Source organism: Pleurodeles waltl, chromosome 12 (genome assembly GCF_031143425.1).
Source record: "Pleurodeles waltl isolate 20211129_DDA chromosome 12, aPleWal1.hap1.20221129, whole genome shotgun sequence".
NCBI lineage: Eukaryota > Metazoa > Chordata > Amphibia > Caudata > Salamandridae > Pleurodeles > Pleurodeles waltl.
Window position 1 is genome coordinate 698,685,041 of NC_090451.1, and position 22,717 is coordinate 698,707,757.

Consider the following 22,717-nt stretch of genomic DNA (forward strand, 5'->3'; position numbering starts at 1 on the left):
AGAGCACCCCAGTGAGATCTGTTTACTTTTCTGGTTACACAAGCCCTCTCAAAAGCTGTGAACCATTTGGTGATGTCATCACCATCTTCATATTTTGTTACAATCCCTTTGGGGATTTTTAGGATGTCAGGAGAATCTCTGACCCTATTTAAGTTGCTGCCACCATCGATGGGACCTAGGCCCATCTCTTTTCTTTCCCTTTCTATGGCTAGGAGCTGCTTTTCCAAAGCCAATCTTTTGACCATCCTGGCTAACAGGGGGTCATCTTCACTGGAGTTATCCTCAGTGATTTCAGAGGTGTTGGTCTCTCCTGTGAGGGAACCAGCATCTCTGACTATTATTTTTGGAGTCAGGGTTTGAGGGACCCTGTTCTCCCTAGATAGGACTGGTAGGGGGGAATTTTCCTCCTGGTCACTATCCTCTTCCTCTGAGTTGCCACCCTCAGAGGGGTTGGCCTTTTCAAACTCTGCCAAAAGCTCCTGGAGCTGTATTTTGGTAGGTTTGGGGCCCATTGTTATTTTCTTTATTTTACAGAGTGACCTTAGCTCCCTCATCTTAAGATGGAGGTAAGGTGTGGTGTCGAGTTCCACCACAGTCACATCTGTGCTAGACATTTTGCTTCTAAAAGTTGGAATACTTTTTAAGAATCTACAACTGGTTCTAGAATCTAATTCAAACTTTTACAAACTTTTAAACTCTAAAAGAAATGCTAAACAGGATCTAACACAAGGCCCTAGCAGGACTTTAAAGAATTTAGAAAACTTTTCAAATTGCAAAAATCAATTTCTAATGACAATTTTGGAATTTGTCGTGTGATCAGGTATTGGCTGAGTAGTCCAGCAAATGCAAAGTCTTGTACCCCACCGCTGATCCACCAATGTAGGAAGTTGGCTCTGTATGTGCTATTTCAAAGTAAGGAATAGCATGCACAGAGTCCAAGGGTTCCCCTTAGAGGTAAAATAGTGGTAAAAATAGATAATACTAATGCTCTATTTTGTGGTAGTGTGGTCGAGCAGTAGGCTTATCCAAGGAGTAGTGTTAAGCATTTGTTGTACATACACATAGACAATAAATGAGGTACACACACTCAGAGACAAATCCAGCCAATAGGTTTTTGTATAGAAAAATATCTTTTCTTAGTTTATTTTAAGAACCACAGGTTCAAATTCTACATGTAATATCTCCTTCGAGAGGTATTGCAGGTAAGTACTTTAGGAACTTTAAATCATAAAAATTGCATGTATACTTTTCAAGTTATTGACAAATAGCTGTTTTAAAAGTGGACACTTAGTGCAATTTTCACAGTTCCTAGGGGAGGTAAGTTTTTGTTAGGTTTACCAGGTAAGTAAGACACTTACAGGGTTCAGTTCTTGGTCCAAGGTAGCCCACCGTTGGGGGTTCAGAGCAACCCCAAAGTCACCACACCAGCAGCTCGGGGCCGGTCAGGTGCAGAGTTCAAAGTGGTGCCCAAAACACATAGGCTAGAATGGAGAGAAGGGGGTGCCCCGGTTCCGGTCTGCTTGCAGGTAAGCACCCGCGTCTTCGGAGGGCAGACCAGGGGGGTTTTGTAGGGCACCGGGGGGGACACAAGTCCACACAGAAATTTCACCCTCAGCGGCGCGGGGGCGGCCGGGTGCAGTGTAGAAACAAGCGTCGGGTTCGCAATGTTAGTCTATGAGAGATCTCGGGATCTCTTCAGCGCTGCAGGCAGGCAAGGGGGGGGTTCCTCGGGGAAACCTCCACTTGGGCAAGGGAGAGGGACTCCTGGGGGTCACTCCTCCAGTGAAAGTCCGGTCCTTCAGGTCCTGGGGGCTGCGGGTGCAGGGTCTCTCCCAGGTGTCGGGACTTAGGTTTCAGAGAGTCGCGGTCAGGGGAAGCCTCGGGATTCCCTCTGCAGGCGGCGCTGTGGGGGCTCAGGGGGGACAGGGTTTGGTACTCACAGTATCAGAGTAGTCCTGGGGTCCCTCCTGAGGTGTCGGATCTCCACCAGCCGAGTCGGGGTCGCCGGGTGCAGTGTTGCAAGTCTCACGCTTCTTGCGGGGAGCTTGCAGGGATCTTTAAAGTTGCTGGAAACAAAGTTGCAGCTTTTCTTGGAGCAGGTCCGCTGTCCTCGGGAGTTTCTTGTCTTTTCGAAGCAGGGGCAGTCCTCAGAGGATGTCGAGGTCGCTGGTCCCTTCGGAAGGCGTCGCTGGAGCAGGATCTTTGGAAGGCAGGAGACAGGCCGGTGAGTTTCTGGAGCCAAGGCAGTTGTCGTCTTCTGGTCTTCCGCTGCAGGGGTTTTCAGCTGGGCAGTCCTTCTTCTTGTTGCAGGAATCTAATTTTCTAGGGTTCAGGGTAGCCCTTAAATACTAAATTTAAGGGCGTGTTTAGGTCTGGGGGGTTAGTAGCCAATGGCTACTAGCCCTGAGGGTGGGTACACCCTCTTTGTGCCTCCTCCCAAGGGGAGGGGGTCACAATCCTAACCCTATTGGGGGAATCCTCCATCTGCAAGATGGAGGATTTCTAAAAGTTAGAGTCACTTCAGCTCAGGACACCTTAGGGGCTGTCCTGACTGGCCAGTGACTCCTCCTTGTTTTTCTCATTATTTTCTCCGGCCTTGCCGCCAAAAGTGGGGCCTGGCCGGAGGGGGCGGGCAACTCCACTAGCTGGAGTGTCCTGCTGGGTTGGCACAAAGGAGGTGAGCCTTTGAGGCTCACCGCCAGGTGTGACAATTCCTGCCTGGGGGAGGTGTTAGCATCTCCACCCAGTGCAGGCTTTGTTACTGGCCTCAGAGTGACAAAGGCACTCTCCCCATGGGGCCAGCAACATGTCTCGGTTTGTGGCAGGCTGCTAAAACTAGTCAGCCTACACAGATAGTCGGTTAAGTTTCAGGGGGCACCTCTAAGGTGCCCTCTGGGGTGTATTTTACAATAAAATGTACACTGGCATCAGTGTGCATTTATTGTGCTGAGAAGTTTGATACCAAACTTCCCAGTTTTCAGTGTAGCCATTATGGTGCTGTGGAGTTCGTGTAAAACAGACTCCCAGACCATATACTCTTATGGCTACCCTGCACTTACAATGTCTAAGGTTTTGCTTAGACACTGTAGGGGCACAGTGCTCATGCACTGGTACCCTCACCTATGGTATAGTGCACCCTGCCTTAGGGCTGTAAGGCCTGCTAGAGGGGTGTCTTATCTATACTGCATAGGCAGTGAGAGGCTGGCATGGCACCCTGAGGGGAGTGCCATGTCGACTTACTCATTTTGTTCTCACTAGCACACACAGGCTTGTAAGCAGTGTGGCTGTGCTGAGTGAGGGGTCTCTAGGGTGGCATAATGCATGCTGCAGCCCTTAGAGACCTTCCCTGGCATCAGGGCCCTTGGTACCAGAGGTACCAGTTACAAGGGACTTATCTGGATGCCAGGGTGTGCCAATTGTGGGATCAATGGTACATTTTAGGTGAAAGAACACTGGTGCTGGGGCCTGGTTAGCAGGGTCCCAGCACACTTCTCAGTCAAGTCAGCATCAGTATCAGGCAAAAAGTGGGGGGTAACTGCAACAGGGAGCCATTTCTTTACAGGAAGCCTGTGTTTTTTTGGCGAAAGTAACGAGGCGGCGCCTGCGTCAAACCTACTGAGTATAAAGGAAATGGCAAAGGGACCCCCGGCACAAATACTTTCGACCCATTGCTTAAGTTTTGTTACCGAGTCGCCACATATGAATGTCAAATCTTTGTGCTTGTAAGTTCTGTCCTCATCCTCGGATGCAGAGCCAAAAAACACACCTGCAATGTCACTGGCACCAAGTTATTAGTATTAAGCCTCCCCAACATTTTCGTGTGTATACATTTATTCAACCAAGCGAAAGCTTTTAATTAATTAGGCTGGGCTGCACACAGGAGACCTACTTACAGGGAGATGGACAGTAGCTTGCCAGCTACTCGTTGGGAGAAGCCAGGGTTAGAGCATCCACCAGTAAGTATTACCAAAGGTAACTTTTTTTCTGATGATGCTTCTAGCTGCAGTTTCCTCACATTTAGAAGAGATTATCAAAGTAGTAGCTGTCAAGGTGGAAGATCTGTGGAATGGGGTCAGACCATGAAGTCCTGCAGCACCAAAAGGACCAACTTTACGTACTCAGTAGGGCTTCATGAACATGTGTGGCACCCACGTTACAGCCTGACCGTTTTTCCGCAACAGGCACCCCACTTGCCAACATAGTGGTAGCAGTCTTTGCCCTGGTGGAATGAGCCCTTCGTCCTTCCAGATGCTGCTTCTTGATCAATGCGTAAAGGATCTTAATGCAGAAGATTACTAACTTTGACAAAATTTCTCTTCTGCACTGCGTTATCCTGCCATACCCCAGAGAAGTCCTGTAAGAGCTGATTATCCATCCGATGGGTCTTTGGTGCAATCGATCTAAAAGCTCAATGCTCTTCTGTGGTTCAATTGAGTGTCTCCTTGTTCGAGGGGTGAGGCCGTGCAAATAATGTTGTCAAAAGTGATGACACAAGGCGGTCCTGGTCATCAACTTGACTGGAAAACCAGTGGTGTGGGTCAATTGTACTGCGAGGGCCGAGGTGCATTCATATGACGAAGTGACAGACCCTGAAGCAGAGATCTGGCTCAAGACCAGGGTTCAAGTCCCGTTTCGGCAGGTCTTGGGCTCAATTCCCCTTGACCAGATAATTCTCGCCTCGGTGCCTAATCTAATTCATGGGTCCCACTCTGCAACTCTGGGCAATAGCTTGCTTAATCTCCACAACGGCCCTAACAGCGCTTGGATGCCTGGCTTCACCCTGGGGGTGCTCAGGAGTGGGCGCCTCACAGGGAAAAGCCAGGAGGGGTTCCATAGCGGTATGAGTACAGCGCCTTGAGACCCTAACGGGTGAGTAGTGTGCTATACAAGTGCTAATTTACATTTTACATTTACATTTTTTACATGACTTAAGTCCCCGCTAAGAGGAAGGCAGTCTTCAGAGTCAAAGGCAGTAACAAGCAGCTTCAGCTTTGGCTCAAATGGAGTAAACATGAGGAAAGTGAGGAGCAGATTAAGACCGCGCTGGCACGTCACAAAGCATTTGAGGGAAATGTCTGAACTCTTTCAGAAACGTTATCAGATCAGGTGATCTAAGCAGAGACTGCTCTGGCAAACACAAAAAAGGCTGAAAGGGCTGATAAACTAATGGTGCCACTTGCAAGCCCACGCTGGGCCAAAGATGAAACATAACAAAATATCTGACAGTCAGGCTTCTAATTGGTCTTGTGGCGAAATCTGTATCAGGCCACTAATTTATCCCAGCACCTGTCATAGATTTATTTTGAAGATTTAACATCCAACAACTCAGGAGATCGAAAGCAGTTAACTGCTGCTAAATGTCCAGGGGCAGGACCCGGGCCTGTTGCTGAGAGAGAAGATCCTCCCACAGTGGTAAACTGATCGGAAGACAGACGCTCATGCCCAGAAGTCTGGTGTAATAATTCTCATGGCGCAATCTGGGCCTCTAGTATAACTTGGGCCGGATCGTTCCTAAACTACTGAAATCAGGGCAGGAACAAACGAGGGGTAAAAGGGCTGCAGTAGTCCTGTGCTCTACTGCAGTCAAAATGAGTCTCCAAGAGGAAGTCTTCTTGGAAATTCCGGCGCACTGAAGTGCTGTCAATGCATGCTTTAGGCAGTGATGTACAGTTCCAGCCAAAGTTCTCCCCATTGTTATAAGATGTCCTGCATCAACTCTGGGCATAACTACCCTGATGTTTAAAGATCCCACTAAGTTGTTCACAACAAGGGAGAAGCACCGACATTCCAACCAACATCACAGACAAGGACTCTTGGCACAGGACCGAGAACCTCATTCTAACCGCTTGCTGCAGTACCACTTGGCCGTGGTTTTGTTTGTAAGAACCTGTAAAATACTCCCCCCTTAACAAATGGTAGGAAGGCCTTCAAAACCAGGTGAATGGGCCACAACTCTAGCAGAAAAACGATTCCTTAGAGTCCTCTGAGCTCCACCTCTTTCAGATGACCTCCACAACCCAGCAGTGTAGCATCTGTCAGCTCAGGTTGGGAACAGGAAAGTGGTCTGCTGCTGGCTCAACTGCCGTCAAGAAACCAGCATTGTAGAACTTGTGCACAACTCAGGCCAAGGGGGAGCACAGCAATCTGAAAATGACCTCGGGCCTACTCTAAACCAAAGGTAATGTCTGTGGGCTTGCAGGACAGCATACAAAGATATGAAGCATGCAGGCCCAGGATCACCAGCCAGTCGACCGGCTCTAGGCCAGTCAGAACCTGGATGATTATGAGCATATTGAATTTGCCCTTTCGCAGAAAGTGATTAAGAGGCGGAGAGCGAAAGCATGACTAACTCTTCGGTCCTCCTCCAGCATGAGAAAACAGGGAGTAACAACCAGACCCTACTTACAAGGTAAGCACACTCTCTAAGGCCTCTTTGGACAAGCCGGCGCCTCCTGCAACAAGGTGATTGGGTGCTCCCTCGGAAAGCCGCTCCGATGCAGATTAAAGATACGGCTGGTCGGAAACAAATGGAAAAGCATAGAGCAGTTGATCAATCTGGAGGACCTATCCGTCAGACATGATCCTTGCCATCATTGAAACTGTTTGACCTGGCCTCCCACAGGGTGACTGTTTGCCACTAGCGGCAAGGTACAGCAGCTTAAAGGCTGATGTGGCATCTTTTCGGGCACTCGAATGGTTGATGTCGCTGGTGACCGGCAGGGTGTTCACCGAACATGTTTGTATCCGTGACTGTGGTTGTCAGGCAAGCCCAGACATCTTCGTTGACATTTTCGGATTATACTTCCCACCACTTTGTCTCGTGAAAAAATGTAAACACATTGAATTTTGTTACTATCTTATCATTGGCTATTGGGATATTTCATTTGAAATCTGCTTGTACATACATTTTGGATTATTCCAGCCCCACATTTTTGCAGCAACACCTTGATAAAGTTGTACTGATGAAACATGTGTTGGCCGTTTTTCCTTTCGTCATGAATACTTTGCGACTAGTCAAGACAAATCTCATCAGCCCATGAATTTGGAACTGTCTATGGCGACACTACAATATTTACAGTACACAAATCTGTCATCGTAATTGAACCACCAGTTCTTTGTAAGATTGTACTTAACACTTTACATTATACTTTCTGTATGGATTTTGTTACTGTACAAATTATAGCAATTTTGATTGCGTATCACCAATTTAACTATTAATTTTGTCCTTTACACTTGGTAATAACTTGTTTATTTTTGTTGTTACTTGACGGTTATGATCCAAACCAAATACATTTTGTTTTGCTTGGGTTTTCTCCCTTCTCCACTTGAGGTGCATCCTTATGGTAGCAAGACGCTAGGATGACATTGCCCAGCAGGGACTAAAAGGCCCGTGAGAACCTGCTGATGCATGGCTCCTCTTAAAACATTCCAGGGCAGCATGAGCTTTCTAGCCGAACAGTCAAGAGCTGTCAAAAGGCATCTCCTTAATGAGACCCCGGAGAAGGCAATAGAGCTGACCTCAAAGCATGACAACAAGCACCTCACTGAAGCCAACTACTCAGCCGTGTCAATCAGTAGTGTCAAGGCCAGACTTGATAACATGTTTGGCCATATCCTAATCATCTTGAAATGGTTCGAGCTGGCAAGGCCTGTAAGGCTTCTAGGACTTCTTTCAGGATCTCAGTGACCATGTCCCAGAGAATGCGCACATATTAGCCAAGTAGCATTAACCAACCTCAAGGCTAGACTGGCCGACATCCTTTTCCACAAACGCCACGATTCTTTCATTCCCTTTCCGGGAGTCTTTGGAAATTCCTTAGAATTCACATTGTTGGTGGAAGCATTGACCACCAGCGGTAGGCTGTTGCAGCGAAATAAAAATAAAAAAAATCAGTGTTGCCTGCCATCAGTCGACAGTATCTGGCAACCTGCCTGTTCACTGGTGGGCAAGAACATGGCTTCCCTCAAGTGCCCATCAGCTTATAAGTAAGGCCTTCACTGAAATTGGCTCCAAGTCAAACACCGCTATCACACCAGGGCCAGCATCGAAGGGACTGGCAGATTTTAACCAGAAATGCGTTAACGCCCTTGGGAGCAGGAACGAGGCAGCAACCTCCTCCTTCAGCATGGCGTGCACATTTGTTTCTGCTGTTTAGCTGCATACAGCTTCACTTTAGGTTCCCAGATAACCACTGGGGTTCATGCTTCATACTTTTCACATGGCTTGGAGACATGCCCCGAACCATATCCTTGTGCAGGTCCCATCACAGACATTTATTGCAACAGTTACAGAACGGAGTCAACAAGGAGCCGCACAACACAAACCATCGGTGGGCTGCAGCATTGCAGTTTTAAGTTTTCAGATTCAGTATGGTGCATGGGGATATTCTAAAGCTGGTGAACATGCAAATCGAAGTATCCATCAGAACAACTAAACAAAGTTCAAATAAATTATAGTGGCTAAAAACTCATCACAAAAAAATGGCGAAGAGATATGAGGACACTAAAACTGCACTTATACCCTTGAAAGCTTACAGATTACAAAGTGCCTCAAAATTTAAGGTGCCTGGATTCTATAACGTGAGGCGGTGAAGCAGTACGGTTATTAAAGGGACTGCAACAAAAAGGGACATATGGAAACGTTGCCCCAGATCGCCTGCCAATCAATAATAATAAACCCAACATTTGAAGTTGCAGTATTCCAGCCTTCTTCATCTTCACACCTCCAGAATTCGGTAATGTGGTCATCTGCTCATCTTGCAGTCCCTTCGGCCACTGAGCTGAAGCCCTGTCTCCAGAGTTGTGCACGCCCCCTCTCAGACTGGACTCCTTAAAGCTGCCATCTCTCGTCTTACAAACCAGACTATTACTTCCGAATGTGGTCACCTCACACTTTACAGATAGTCTGCTGCTCCTAAACGCTGCAACGTAACCCTCAGCACCTACGTTATTACAGACGTCATCTGGTGCTCACACTGGCTCAAGGTCAGTAATGTTGCAATACCCTGATCTGCAACGTTCAGATTAGACCCGCATCCATTATTAGTCATCTGCTTGACAAATTGTACTTTACAAGGTGGCAAAACATACCTTACAACATTCATTGCTATCACAGGACCGAGAACATGCAAAATATATCAAGCCAAGGGGCCTACTACTTTCCTCCCTAACTAGATTTACTTCCACAACTATGAATCCCACAAGGAATCAGGCGATACCGAAGATGTTCATTTTTACATTAGAGAAGCATAAACTTGTGTGTCCAGAGGAAGCGCTCCGTGTGGTCCCATTTCACAGCTGTGAATACTTGGAATACAGGGCATTCAGCATTGCCCAGGATGAACACCATTTAACACCGTCGTCAAGCAGTGCACTCACTGGTTCAGAGATCACCAAGCACTGGATGTCCTCTGTAGCGGACTTGCAACTTCAGAGAACTTACCTGGGTCAGCGTGGAGTCCCCACATGCTTTCCTGGCATCCTGCAAGAAAAGGAGGGCAAGGTAAAGCAGGTTTTACGGAAATGCAGTCTTTGTGCAAACGCAGAACTAAAGCAGTAGCAGAACCCACATTTCAGAGCATCCCCAATGCCTCAGGCTAATTTCTCTCAACGCCCCAGAGTAGCCAAAGCACACTTCAGCTATGAACATTCACAGGATGCATAATTAATATTTCTTATCCACAGATAATACATTCTTCAGAACATAGCATGCCACAAGTTACTCACTCTACAGCAAAGACATGCTGATGAAAACTGTGTGCTACAGAACATCAATGATAAACTTACAAATAATTCCCCTTCCTAAGACGTAACTCAGCATGCTCTCAGCAAAGTGACTACAGTTGACCTAGAAGCACCGATTTCCTTTCCGTGCGCTCTAAGTCACTGTGCTCAAAAGGGTGTTTTAAGAGTGGGTTTTCCAAGATGGGAATCCTAGTCTTCACAGTCAAATCTGTTTGCCAATAAGACGGTGGCCAACACTGGTAAACACACAGGCCTGCTCGCGCCATACACGAAAGCTTCCTTTTTAAGTCAGGTAGAGGATGCAGTCTTTTAGGAATCTTACAGGCCGGAACAATGTCCCGGAGCTCTTGTCAGGGCTTGCCCAACTGCGACAGGAACGGATGGAAGGAACTGAGCCAAACCCAGAGAACCACGTCCAACATCCTTCTGGGCATGCAGCAGTCTTCAGGACTACAACACGGCGCCATTCGTGGGAGTCAAGTGACTGGCAGGAACCAAAGCAAAGAAAACAGTCTGAACACTTGCCTAATAAGGACACAATGAGCCTCGTACACAAAGTGATAGCCTGCCACTTAAAACCAACAGTGCTCAGGTGTCCTGATCAGAAGCACGTAGTTTATTCAAAGGGTGAACAAAGGACAGTGCAATGGCACCAGGGAAGAAAAGCTAGGAAAAAAATAGACCGTGTAGGGTGTTGTCAAAAAGGAGACTTATTCAGCAACCACACCCACTGTCTGAATTAAAGAAAAGCCAATTAATGGAGAGGAGACCGAGCGAAAGCTGAAGATGTGACACTCTACAGGAGAAGACAATGTGGGAGAGGGAGTGAGACCATAGGAGGTGGAAAGCGAGATAGAGTGAGAAAAGCACAAGAACATTCGTGAAAGCATGCGTTGCTTTTAATGATGAAGCTGAAAAGCAACACACCAAGTAAATGTTGCATGTTCTCTGAACTGCTGGCGGTTTATACATGTAAAATAATACACGCTGCTATTTGAACTGTTGGGGGGTTGTTTAATGTCACATGAATTAGGTGTGTGCGAGCAAGACAAAGAGCGGGGATGGAGCTTTAACGGCATTCATGTACTGGGGGCTGTACCCGTGGCATGTTGACTGAGGATTAACTATTTGAAGCATCAACGTGTGGACTCATTCTTCACTGCGTAACCCATTACATCCCCTTAACACTGGTGAGGAGGATGGGTAACCACGGCCGTTGACCCGGGCCAAATTTGGGTCAGAGAGAAACTGATGTAGGATATCACTTCAACTTGTTTTGTTGCTCGACAACGAGGGAGAGTCGTTGCGAGACGCACTCGCAGTCTGGGCTTCACCTGAGCCTGTGAATGGCTCTGCAAGTGTAGCAGAAACATGTTCGTGCACCAACAAGCAGCAGCATCCTGGCGCGAGATGCGCATGCGTGACCTGAAGGAGTCGGCGGCTGGCAGCAGCGCAAGGGCGTTCTACTGTAAAGCGTCTTGAAAGTGGCGTGTCGTCATACGGCCAGGCACCAACACAACGTGGAGGCCGTTTCAGAGCAGGGTCGCTCCAGGGTATTTACAAGGTGGAAGCAAATGTGACGCTTCTAATTTAAGTAACACATTGACAGTGATGCACACAGGCAAGTGATTTTTTTTATTGAGTGTGTTCACAGTGATGCGCACACAGGTGAAGGCGCATATAAGCTCAGTTGTGCACACACCGAAGCTGTTCATGGTGATGTGCATTTCTGACAAACTGAAATAGTACCTTGGTCGAGGCTGTATGATGACTGCATTTATTATCTTTTTTTTTTTTTTTTTTTTAAACAGACATTGTAGTAGATATGCAGTCACTAACAGTGGAAAATTGTTGCTAATCACATTATTCAAGCCCTTATTTATATTAATTAAGCATGTCAAGTATTGTACCACCTCCTGGGTTTCTGCAAGCAACTGCAGAACCTCCCCTGGATTGGGAAAGTTATGAAACAGTGTTAATTGCTTATGTGGAAGGTGATTGTAGACCTGAAAGAAAGCTGCCTCTATTAAAGCATTGTTTAGGTGGGTTTGGGTTACAAGAGTACACAAATTTACCAGTTTCATTTAAAGGGAGTGATCTGAATGTCTACCAGTACGCTTCAAAACAAATGTACATGAGATATGGAGAACAAAAAACAAACGTGGTTATAGAGAGATCTGAGTTTGAACGTCAATTAACCTATAGAGGACTATGGTTCAAAGTTAGGGTCACTTGCATCAACCTGTGATTTTGATCAAATTTATTATAAGCAGGTATTAAAAGATCAGATTCTGATGAAAACCAATAGTAAGAAAGTCCAGGAAAGGCTGTAGGCTAGCACTGTCATATCACCTGATGCAGCCACTGAGACTGCCAAAGCAGCAGAACATTCAGTAAAATTTGCACAACAGATAAGGGGTTGGGGTTCAACCAGTGGTGAGATCCATGTTGTTACAAAACAATTAAATATTAAAACAAAATGCTGTTTAAAACAATAAGGGGCCAAGAAACCATCATTTGCGTGCTATAAATGTGTGATTTTAATTTGGATAAATCAGGGCCTGTTACATGATTAAAGCCACCTGATGTCTCTCCAGGGGGTTTTAGAGGACATAAAATTGATTTACCAGGATATTTTGGGCAAGTTTGAATTTCTTTGGTTGTAGTACCCAAGGAAAAGTGTATGTAGCACGAAAGGGGTGCTCACTGTTGGCAGGGCCCTATCAAGTGGACATGGGCATTAGACTACATCCTAAGTTAAATCCTCCAGTCTATGTAGTTGACGAATGGAAGAGCAGTGTGTGTGAATTCAACACAAGTGAGTTTATGTTGCAATTGGAAAAGAAATATAATGGAGTTTTCAGAAGAAATCTAGCTGGATTTAAAAGTTTTAAACATTGCATAGCACTGAAAAGCGATGCAGTACTATTAAGACAGACAGAAATTTACTATTTGCGTATACAAAGAAACTTAAAATGATACTAAACGATTTCTGCGACGAAGGCATAACTGAGTCAGGAGTATCATCACCTCGGGTGTCCCCCATTGCTATTTCAGTGAAAACATCTGGGGAATTGAGAATCTGCATTGACATACCCAGCATCAATAATGCTATCTTAGTAGAAGCCAATTCTCTTCCAAATCTACATGAAATAGTCACAACTCTGGCGGGTACCAAGCATTATTCAGTTATTGTACGATTCATTTTGGTCTATCCAGTGCTGCCTCAGCTTTCCAGCATTTAATGAAGGAAACACTTGAAGGAGTACCTAGGGCAATTTCCTTCCAGGATGGTATTTTAGTATATGAGTTTAACACTGAAGAACATTAAAAGGACCTCATTAAAGTCCTGCAGGCTATTAGAAAAAGGATAGGCACTAAAAATGAAAATGAAGTAGAGTATTTGGAACATCTCATAAGTGGGTCAGGTATGAGGCCAAGACAGTCATGTCAAAGGTATTTTGAAGCCCAATTCCCGCCACCAAAGAGCAATTGTTCGCTTTTTTGGTTTTTTTTCCCCAATAACTGAGTTTTATGCCAAAATTACACTGAGAAAGTCGAACCACTTAGAGAGTTGAAGAACAACAAAAAATGTCTGACTGGAATGAAGCAAGAACAGATGCCTTCTCAATTTACCTCGTCTGCGAAGAGATCCAATTGAGGCGGACTCCATTGAGCGAAGATGTCTTCGACGACCTCGTCGTGAAGGACCCAATCGTGGGCGTCCTCGAGATTTCTGCTCAGGAAGTCCGCCTCCACATTTTGTTGCCCTGGTAGGTGAACTGCTGTGAGCGACATTCCTCTCGCTAAGAGCCAATGCCAGATGGCCTGAAACTCCCGAGATAGGAGCAGGGATCTCGTTCCCCCTGGTCTGTTCAGATAATACATTGTCGTCGTATTGTCCGTTTGCACTAGAAGAGATTTCCCCTGAATCGATGGAGCAAAAGGCTTGAGAGCCAGATGGACTGCTCTGAGCTCCAGCAGGTTGATGTGGTACTCTCTTTCGTTTCGGACCACAGGCCCTGAGCTTGAAGGGAACCCAGATGAGCTCCCCATCCCTGAAGCGACGCATCCGTTACCAGAGTGTCGGTTGGGATTAACTGGTGAAAAGGAGCTCCTACTGACAGGTGATGTCTGTGCATCCACCATCGTAAAGATTGTCGTGCTCCTATCGGAAGACGCATTCTGTCCTCCCAGCGGCCTGTGCTCTGGTTCCAGTTGTTTTCTAGCGCCTCTTGAAGAGGCCTCATATGTAGCCTGGCATTCCGGACAATGAAAATGCACGAGGCCATGGAGCCCAGTAGAGATGTCACCTGACAGTATTGCTCCCAGGCAGTGGAGATCTTGCGTTGGAATCAGGGTGGACTTTTGGTAGTTGACTTGTAGACCTAGAGACCTGAAAACACTGAGCACAATGTCCCGATGGCTTCTTGCCTGCTCCTGAGAGGAGGCTTTCAGTAGCCAGTCGTCTAGGTATGGGTAAATGAAGATTTTTTGCTTCCTTAGATGTGCCACTACCAATGCTACGCATTTTGAGAAAACGTGAGGGGCAGATTTCAGGCCGAATGGAAGCACCTTGAACTGATAGTGCTGGGAGGCTATCCGGAAGCGTAGGAATTTCCGATGTTTGGGAATGTTTGGGAATGATCGGGATATGAAAGTACGCGTCTTGCAGGTCTATGGAGCACATCCAGTCTCCTCGATGTAGCGGAGGGAAAATCTGGTGGAGAGCCAGCATCCTGAACTTTTGCTTTTTTATGTACTTGTTCAGGAGTCGTAAGTCAAGAATTGGTCTGAAAGCTCCTTCTCAACCTTTTTTTGCTACCAGAAAATAGCGGGAGTATACTCCCTTCCCTCTGTGCGCGACTGGGACTTTTTCTATTGCCATTTTCCGTAAAAGGGCATGAGCCTCTTTGCGTAATAGGCTCATGTGAGCTGGATTGCATTTGGTTGGTGGCAAGTGAGGAAGAGGTTGGTGGAAAAGAAGAGAGTACCCATTCTCTACAATGTTGAGCACCCATTTGTCTTTTGTTATTGCACGCCACTCGTGAATGAATGCTGTGATACTTCCCACCACCGGAGTTGGTGCACGGTGTTAAGGGAAGCGAGTCCTCATTGCTTTGCCGGAGCTTTGGGTGTGTACTGCTGTGGTCTGCTTGACCCTCGGTCTCTCGTGGTCTTGAGAGATTGGAAAAGTGGGCGCCCTTGTCTCTGTTGTGGCATCTGGTACCAAGGAGGGGTTTGAACCCTCTGCTGAAAAGGGCGCCTGTCGTAAGGTCTATACCTTCGCCTGAAGTCCTTTTTTCTCTCTAGCCCCACTGGTCTCATGGTGTCCACTTCCGTCTTCATAGGCGCCATCTCCTCATCTGTATGTGTACCAAAAAGCGAGTTTCCGTTGAACGGAAGGTTTAGGATACGCTGCTGCGCTTCCTGCTTCAATCCTGTCAGTCTCAGCCAGGAAGACCTTCTTGCACAGACCCCATGCGCGTAACCATGTGCAGCTGAGTCTGCCCCATCTGCTGCTGCACTGATGACCTGATTGGAGACCAGACACCCCTCCTGAAAATACTGCCTGTCCTCCCTAGGCAATTTCTCTGTGAACCTGCTCAGTGAGTCCCAGAGGGAGCGGTCATATCTGCCTAGGAGTGCGGAAGCGCTGGAGACCTTCATCATGGAAGCCGCCGTGCCACACATCTTCCTTCCCAGAGAGTCGAGGTGCCTACTCTCTTTATCCGGTGGAACCGTGGAGGATGATGCCACCGAGTGCGTCTTCCGGGCTGCGGCCAATATGACTGAGTCCGGCGGTGGATCAGTCCTGAGAAACAAAGGATCTTGCTCAGGTGCCTTATATTTCTTCAAGATCCTAGCAGGAGCTGATCTGAGGGTGGCTGGTGCTAAAAAGGTGTCCATGGTTGGTTGTAGAAGACCAGGCACTAGCGGTAGCAATTTCTTTGAAACCGCTCTATGTTGCAGGGTTTCAAAGATCACGGATGAGGAGGTCAAAGGGTCCGGGACCACTATATTTAGTTTTTGTGCCCCCCTGAGAAGCACCTCGTTAAAGGTTGTGATATCGTCCACCGGGGAAACTCTAGCTGGTGGAGAATCCGTTAAGGTCGGAGAGTACTCTCTTACTGAGGACCCCGACGATGACCAAGAAGGAGACCTTCTACGATGGTGTGACCGTGATCTAGATCGTCTCTGTGATCGTGACCTGCTCCGAGATGCTGTAGCAGCGCGTCAAAGCCTCGTGGGCGACAGGTGAGACGCAGAACGAGCCCGTCCTGCCCGCACTGTTGGCGATGGTGTTCTCGGGAGAGAGGCCGAAGGAGAGTACATCCTTGAGTACTGCGAGTCCGGGGAGGCAGTCGTTCTATTAAGGTTCTCCAACCACCTCGGCGACAAGTTGATGGGCGAGACATGCCCAGACGATATAGCTCTCGACCGCCCAGATGAGCCACTCCTTATGGATGTTGGAGTGGCCTTATCCGCCGGCGGAAGCCAACGCTCTTCTCCTTTCGAGACAGGTAAAACCTGTGTCGATGTCGACAACTGCAACGACGTCGAAGGGAGTGACGTGGGTTGTTCTGGCCTCAACGTCGAATGCCTGGACGGTGACCGGCGATCCCTTGACTGCGACCTGCTTGACATCATGTGCCTCGCCGTCGAGAGATGGGCCGTCGACGGCGGATGTCTCCGCTCTCGCCATTGAGGCGATTTCAACGTCGGTTTCCTTGCCGTCGATCGGTGAGTTGCCGTCGACGGAGATCTACCCCTGTGGTGGCCATGTCCCTTCGACGTCGGTCGGGTCGCCGTCGACCTATGGCGGTGTGACGGTGGCAGCGAGGACGTCGACGGGGAACAAACAGGTACCTTCCTACCTGCTGACGTCCATCTAGCCTGTCTCTCCTGAGACTGGCTTGATGGCTGCCCGGGGAAGCGAAGAGGACGATGTCTTCTGCCTCTCATGAAGACCATGAAGTCTGATCTTCTCCCTGTCCTTCAGAGTCCTTTTTGACATGTTCTTGCAGTGTCTGCAAGTGCCAGGGCAGTGACTCTGAGGCAAACACACAATGCAGAGAGTGTGTGGATCTGACTGGGCCTTCTTCCCACAGGAAGGGCACTTCATAAAAAGAGAAGGCATTTTTCAGTCAGAAAAAAAGTGTCTTGACTCAGACAAAGGTGTTAGATGTCGAGTGACAGCAGAAAAAATGCTGTTCTGAAGTATTTTTCTAAGAAAAACTCAGAAAAACTGAGAGCTCAAAGCTCCAGGACCCTCTCAGAAGAAGCCGGAAAAAAGAACTGACCTAACTGTGAACCAACTGTCACCTCTCCTTCACCCCTGAGGCATGGTGGGATACTGGAGGTGCTCAGGATCTTAAAGGCACGGTGCCAGAATTTTTATGGTTCTCCTGTGTTAACCTGCATGCAGCCTATTGGCTAAGAATGCTCCATTGTTTTCAATGTAGTTTTTTGCTCCTTTTCTCTGATGTTGCTACTGCTTCTTTCACTAGTCCCAGTTATGGGGCTTTGGAAAGGGTTTTTCTCAGAATGTAATTTTGAAAAGTACTGTTAAATAAAAAAATAAAAAAAACTCCATAGAAATAAAGCATTTTAGCTTGTTTATGATTATAGTCTGCATTGCTGTTTTACACACGCCTATATGAGTTTAGTATGAAAATTTGTCTACTAAAAATGCTATATATATTTTTCGTGCATTTTTCATACTTTATATGTGTGTATTTTATGTATGCTCCGGGGTCCCCGCACGAGGGCGGGAATATTCAATGTTTATGACTATTGATGAGGATCCCCTGGAAGAGAATAAATCTTTTGCTCATTTAAGAGAACACGATTTGCCATCAACTCGTGCCTACAAATATACACAACTTAGACATGATTTAGGGGCAGAAGAGGCTGAATGGTCAGATGCACCAGAATACACTCCCCTGCAAAGGGTGTTGATGGAAGGGTTGTGCACTAACACAGTCACAGCTATCTATAAGTCTATCATCAGCAACAAACCTAAAGGGCTAAAAGGTCTAAGAAGTTAGAGGAGGAACTGGGAATGATAGGGCACACAGAGTGTGAAGCCGCACTGATGCACTAAAGAGAGGTAGAACTAAAATCCAGGCTTCAACTGATTCTGTTCAAAATACTTCACAGAATACACTACAATAGAACTAATCTGTATAAAAAGACAAGCCCAGGCACCAATGAGTCCGAGGTGTGGGCTGGAAGACTAAACTTACTCACAGTTTTGAGCTGTAATAACTGGCAGCTTAATTGGAAACACATTATTACTGAATTTGGGAAGATGCTAGACACAGAAATTGAATCCAGTAAGCAATAGGTTATCCTCGGTACACATAACCAAGTAGACGTAGAGACACAAAGTATTATTCTGCACGTTGGGACTATGTGTGGCTAAGATACTGCTAGAAAACGCAGATCTGCAACCATTCTGACTACGCTGGACTGGAAAGAGGCAACAAACTATTTTATGGTGGAGGAATTGAGTGGTATACTCAAGTAGGGAGCACCCATAAAAAAGTGTAAAAAAAAAAAAAAATACAAAAATTGAGGCCTTTTATAGAACAAGCAGAGATGAAGCGTAAAATTAAACTTATGTTGACCTACCGTTCATGACAAGCTGTACCTCAGGATGCAAATAGATTAGGACAAATGGATATTGAAAAGTACTGTCTACCCAATGTATGTATTCTTGCAATTTTTAATTCTGCTGCGTGCCACAAATATGAATGGACTCCTAAAGCTGCTGAAATGTTTTATCTGCCTTAATCTATTACTAAAAATACAAGAAAGTATAATATTAAAAAAAAAAAAAAAAAACTGTCTTCCAAGTTTGGAATGATGCAAATGAAACCTGTGTAGCTGCAAAGGAAGCAAACCACATAGGCGTTAACACTACTTCCACAGGTGTCCACTTTAATGGATTGAGAGATGGGACAGAGTAACATTATTCACTTTTGAGTAAGGTAACTGCACAACATCTTAAAGACCTTTGTAAAACTTCAAGAATAATTCAGACATCTAAAGGTGCAATTTTTTAAATACTTAGAATTCAGACACACATCTCTCAGCATTTCTCGGGTTGCTCTTTCTTCCATCTCTCGGTGGAGGTGGATGGGCTGCTTGTGAATCGAGAAATTTCTTCAAGCTGCCAAACTACACCTTCAGGTAAGAAACTTTACATTGTGCAGCGTGAACCTTTTCTGGATTCACAAGCTGTGCACTGAATTTAAAGTGGTTTTACTCCTGTGGTGGTTGGGTTGAAGATGGGCATTGGTTTGTTATTAGATGTTGTAGTATCCTCTGACCTATTTGGGTTCTCTGCTCATTTTGGTATCAATAGAATAATGTCAATAGAATAATGTCTTGTGAAAGTGTGTACTAATGACCATGTAGCTGCCATGCAGATTTCCTGTAGTGGAGTATTTCTAAAGCGATGGCTGCTCCTTTCTTCAGCGTAGTGTGCACTTTGGTGCCCTCAGCAAGGTTTCTTCCGCATTTCTATGGCACAACTGAATTGTTTGTGCAGTCCATCTTGCTCTTGTGTTCTTAGTCACTGGTTTACCCAAATAGCTATTGGTAAGTAACACAAAAAGTGGTTGACGTTTTCTGCAAAGGCTTTGTCTTTTCAATTTAGTACATGATTGAACATCTAGCGTCCAATGTATGCAAAGTTCTTTCAGCGTGGATCTTTGGATTTTGAATAAAGCTTGGTATCTGTATACTTTGATATGAAATGGTGACACCACCTTTGGTAGGAACTGTGGATCATTGCTCATGACAATTCTGTCCTTGTGACGTTGAAAATGTGGTTCCTGTATTGCGACTGCTTATAACTCATTCTGAGTATTGAGGTAATGGCTACTAAAAAAGCCGTTTTTAAAGTTAGCATCTTCAAAGTAGCCTTGAGCAATGCCTCAAAAGGTCTTATCATGAGTTGAATTTGTACCACATTTAGGTTCCATGTGGGTGCTGGCATTCTCTCAGTGGAGTGTTCTTTTTTGCTCCTTCTAGGAATCTCTTTACTGCAGGCGCTGTGAGGAAACCTCTTCCTATCTATCTCTGTGTGTATGCCTAGTGCTGCTAGAGGAACCTTCAAGTATGCGCCCTCATTTGTGTCTCCTTTGATTCATCCCAAACCCTATTTTACTACTATGATCTCCCCAATCCCTTGCTTCAGACTCTTCCCTCCACCATCTCTCCTTAACATTATGATATCCCAATTAACACTCCTGGATTCTTCCATCTTCTATCCCTCCATTGTTCTGTTCAATCCAGCTAACACTTGCATGTCCTCCGCTCAAATTAACTCATACCTACCAAGACTAATCTCATATTTCCCTATACTATACCACCACTAATCCTTTTGTATTCTGGAGTAGCGTGCTATTCAACAAAAAGCACTTGGACGCCTCATCAGGGTTAGTAAGCGCTATGTAATGAAAATGTCACTTACCCAGTGTACATCTGTTCGTGGCATCAGTCGCAGTAGATTCGCATGTTCTGCAATAGCTCGCCATCTGGTGTAGGGCCGGAGTGTTACAAGTTGTTTTTCTTCGAAGAAGTCTTTCGAGTCACGGGACCGAGTGACTCCTCCTTTTGTCTCCATTGCGCATGGGCGTCGACTCCATCTTAGTTTGTTTTTCCCCGCAGAGGGTGAGGTAGGAGTTGAATTGTAGTAATAGTGCCCATGCAATGGAGTGACTAAGTATGCACCTATTTAAGGTTGAGATGATACATATATAAATAATTGAAGGTAACTTCCAAACTGCTACAGGCTCCCGGGGAGGCGGGTGGGCACATGCGAATCTACTGCGACTGATGCCACGAACAGATGTACACTGGGTAAGTGACATTTTCAGTTCGATGGCATCTGTCGCTGTAGATACGCATGTTCTGCATAGACTAGTAAGCAGTTATTTCCCCAAAAGCGGTGGATCAGCCTGTAGGAGTGGAAGTAGTCTGAAATAATGTTCTTAATACGGCTTGACCTACTGTGGCTTGTTGTGCGGATAACACGTCTACACAGTAGTGCTTGGTGAATGTGTGAGGCGTAGACCATGTGGCTGCCTTACATATTTCTTGCATTGGGATGTTTCCTAGAAAGGCCATGGTAGCACCTTTCTTTCTGGTTGAGTGTGCCCTTGGTGTAATGGGCAGCTGTCGTTTAGCTTTAAGGTAGCAGATTTGGATGCATTTAACTATCCATCTGGCTATACCTTGTTTTGAAATTGGGTTTCCTGCATGAGGTTTTTGAAATGCAATAAAGAGTTGTTTAGTCTTTCTGATGTTTTTTGTTCTGTCAATGTAATACATCAATGCTCTTTTGACATCTAATGTATGTAGTGCCCTTTCAGCTACGGTATCTGGCTGTGGAAAGAACACTGGAAGTTCCACTGTTTGATTTAGATGGAACGGTGAAATAACCTTTGGCAAAAATTTAGGATTGGTCCTTAGGACGACTTTATTTTTGTGTAGTTGTATAAAAGGTTCCTGTATTGTAAACGCCTGAATCTCGCTTACTCTTCTTAGGGAAGTAATGGCGATGAGAAATGCCACCTTCCAGGTTAGGAACTGTATGTCGCAGGAGTGCATGGGTTCAAAAGGTGGACCCATAAGTCTAGTTAGGACAACATTTAGGTTCCATGAAGGAACAGGTAGTGTTCTTGGTGGTATAATTCTCCTAAGGCCCTCCATGAATGCTTTAATGACTGGTATCTTATATAGGGAAGTTGAATAGGTAGTCTGCAGGTATGCAGATATTGCTGCAAGGTGTATTTTAATGGAAGAGAAAGCTAGGTTAGATTTTTGTAAGTGAAGCAAGTAACCCACTACATGTTCTGGAGTTGTATGTAATGGTTGTATTTGATTAATATGGCAGTAGCAAACAAACCTCTTCCATTTACTTGCATAGCAGTGCCTGGTGGATGGCCTTCTGGCTTGTTTTATGACTTCCATACATTCTTGGGTAAGTTGTAAGTGCCCGAATTCTAGGATTTCAGGAGCCAGATTGCTAGATTCAGCGATGCTGGATCTGGGTGTCTGATCTTTTGGTTGTGCTGTGTCAACAGATCTGGCCTGTTGGGCAATTTGATGCAGGGTACCACTGATAGGTCTAGCAGCGTTGTGTACCAGGGTTGCCTTGCCCAAGTTGGTGCTATTAATATGAGTTTGAGTTTGCTTTGACTGAGTTTGTTTACCAGGTAAGGAAGGAGAGGGAGAGGAGGAAAAGCATAAGCAAATATCCCTGACCAGTTCATCCATAGGGCATTGCCTTGGGATTGTTTGTGTGGGTATCTGGATGCGAAGTTTTGGCATTTTGCGTTCTCCCTTGTCGCAAACAAGTCTATCTGAGGTGTTCCCCAGAGTTTGAAATAAGTGTTCAGAATTTGGGGGTGAATTTCCCATTCGTGGACCTGTTGGTGATCTCGAGAGAGATTGTCTGCGAGTTGATTTTGGATCCCTGGTATAAACTGTGCTATTAGGCGAATTTGGTTGTGAATTGCCCAATGCCAAATCTTTTGTGCTAGCAGGCTTAACTGCGTGGAGTGCGTCCCCCCCTGCTTGTTTAGATAATACATTGTTGTCATGTTGTCTGTTTTGACGAGAATGTATTTGTGAACTATTATTGGTTGGAAAGCTTTTAGTGCTTGAAAAACTGCTAGAAGTTCTAGGTGATTGATATGCAGTCTTGTTTGATGTACGTTCCATTGTCCTTGTATGCTGTGTTGATCGAGGTGTGCTCCCCACCCTGTCATGGAAGCATCTGTTGTTATTACGTATTGTGGCACTGGGTCTTGGAAAGGCCGCCCCTTGTTTAAATTTATGTTGTTCCACCACAGAAGCGAGAGGTAAGTTTGGCGGTCTATTAACACCAGATCTAGAAGGTGACCCTGTGCTTGAGACCACTGTGATGCTAGGCATTGTTGTAAGGGCCTCATGT

General features: G+C 45.9%; 1 protein-coding gene across 3 annotated transcripts in view; it reads right to left on the reverse strand.

Moving 5' to 3' along the window:
- Nucleotides 1-22,717, reverse strand: part of GNB2 (G protein subunit beta 2) — a 161,102-nt gene that overhangs the window by 34,005 nt on the left and 104,380 nt on the right. For all 3 annotated transcript variants that reach the window (XM_069215625.1, XM_069215626.1, XM_069215624.1), the window contains exon 3: nt 9,443-9,481. In XM_069215625.1, the coding sequence (XP_069071726.1) occupies nt 9,443-9,481 (39 nt within the window). The remainder of the gene's footprint in view (nt 1-9,442; nt 9,482-22,717) is intronic.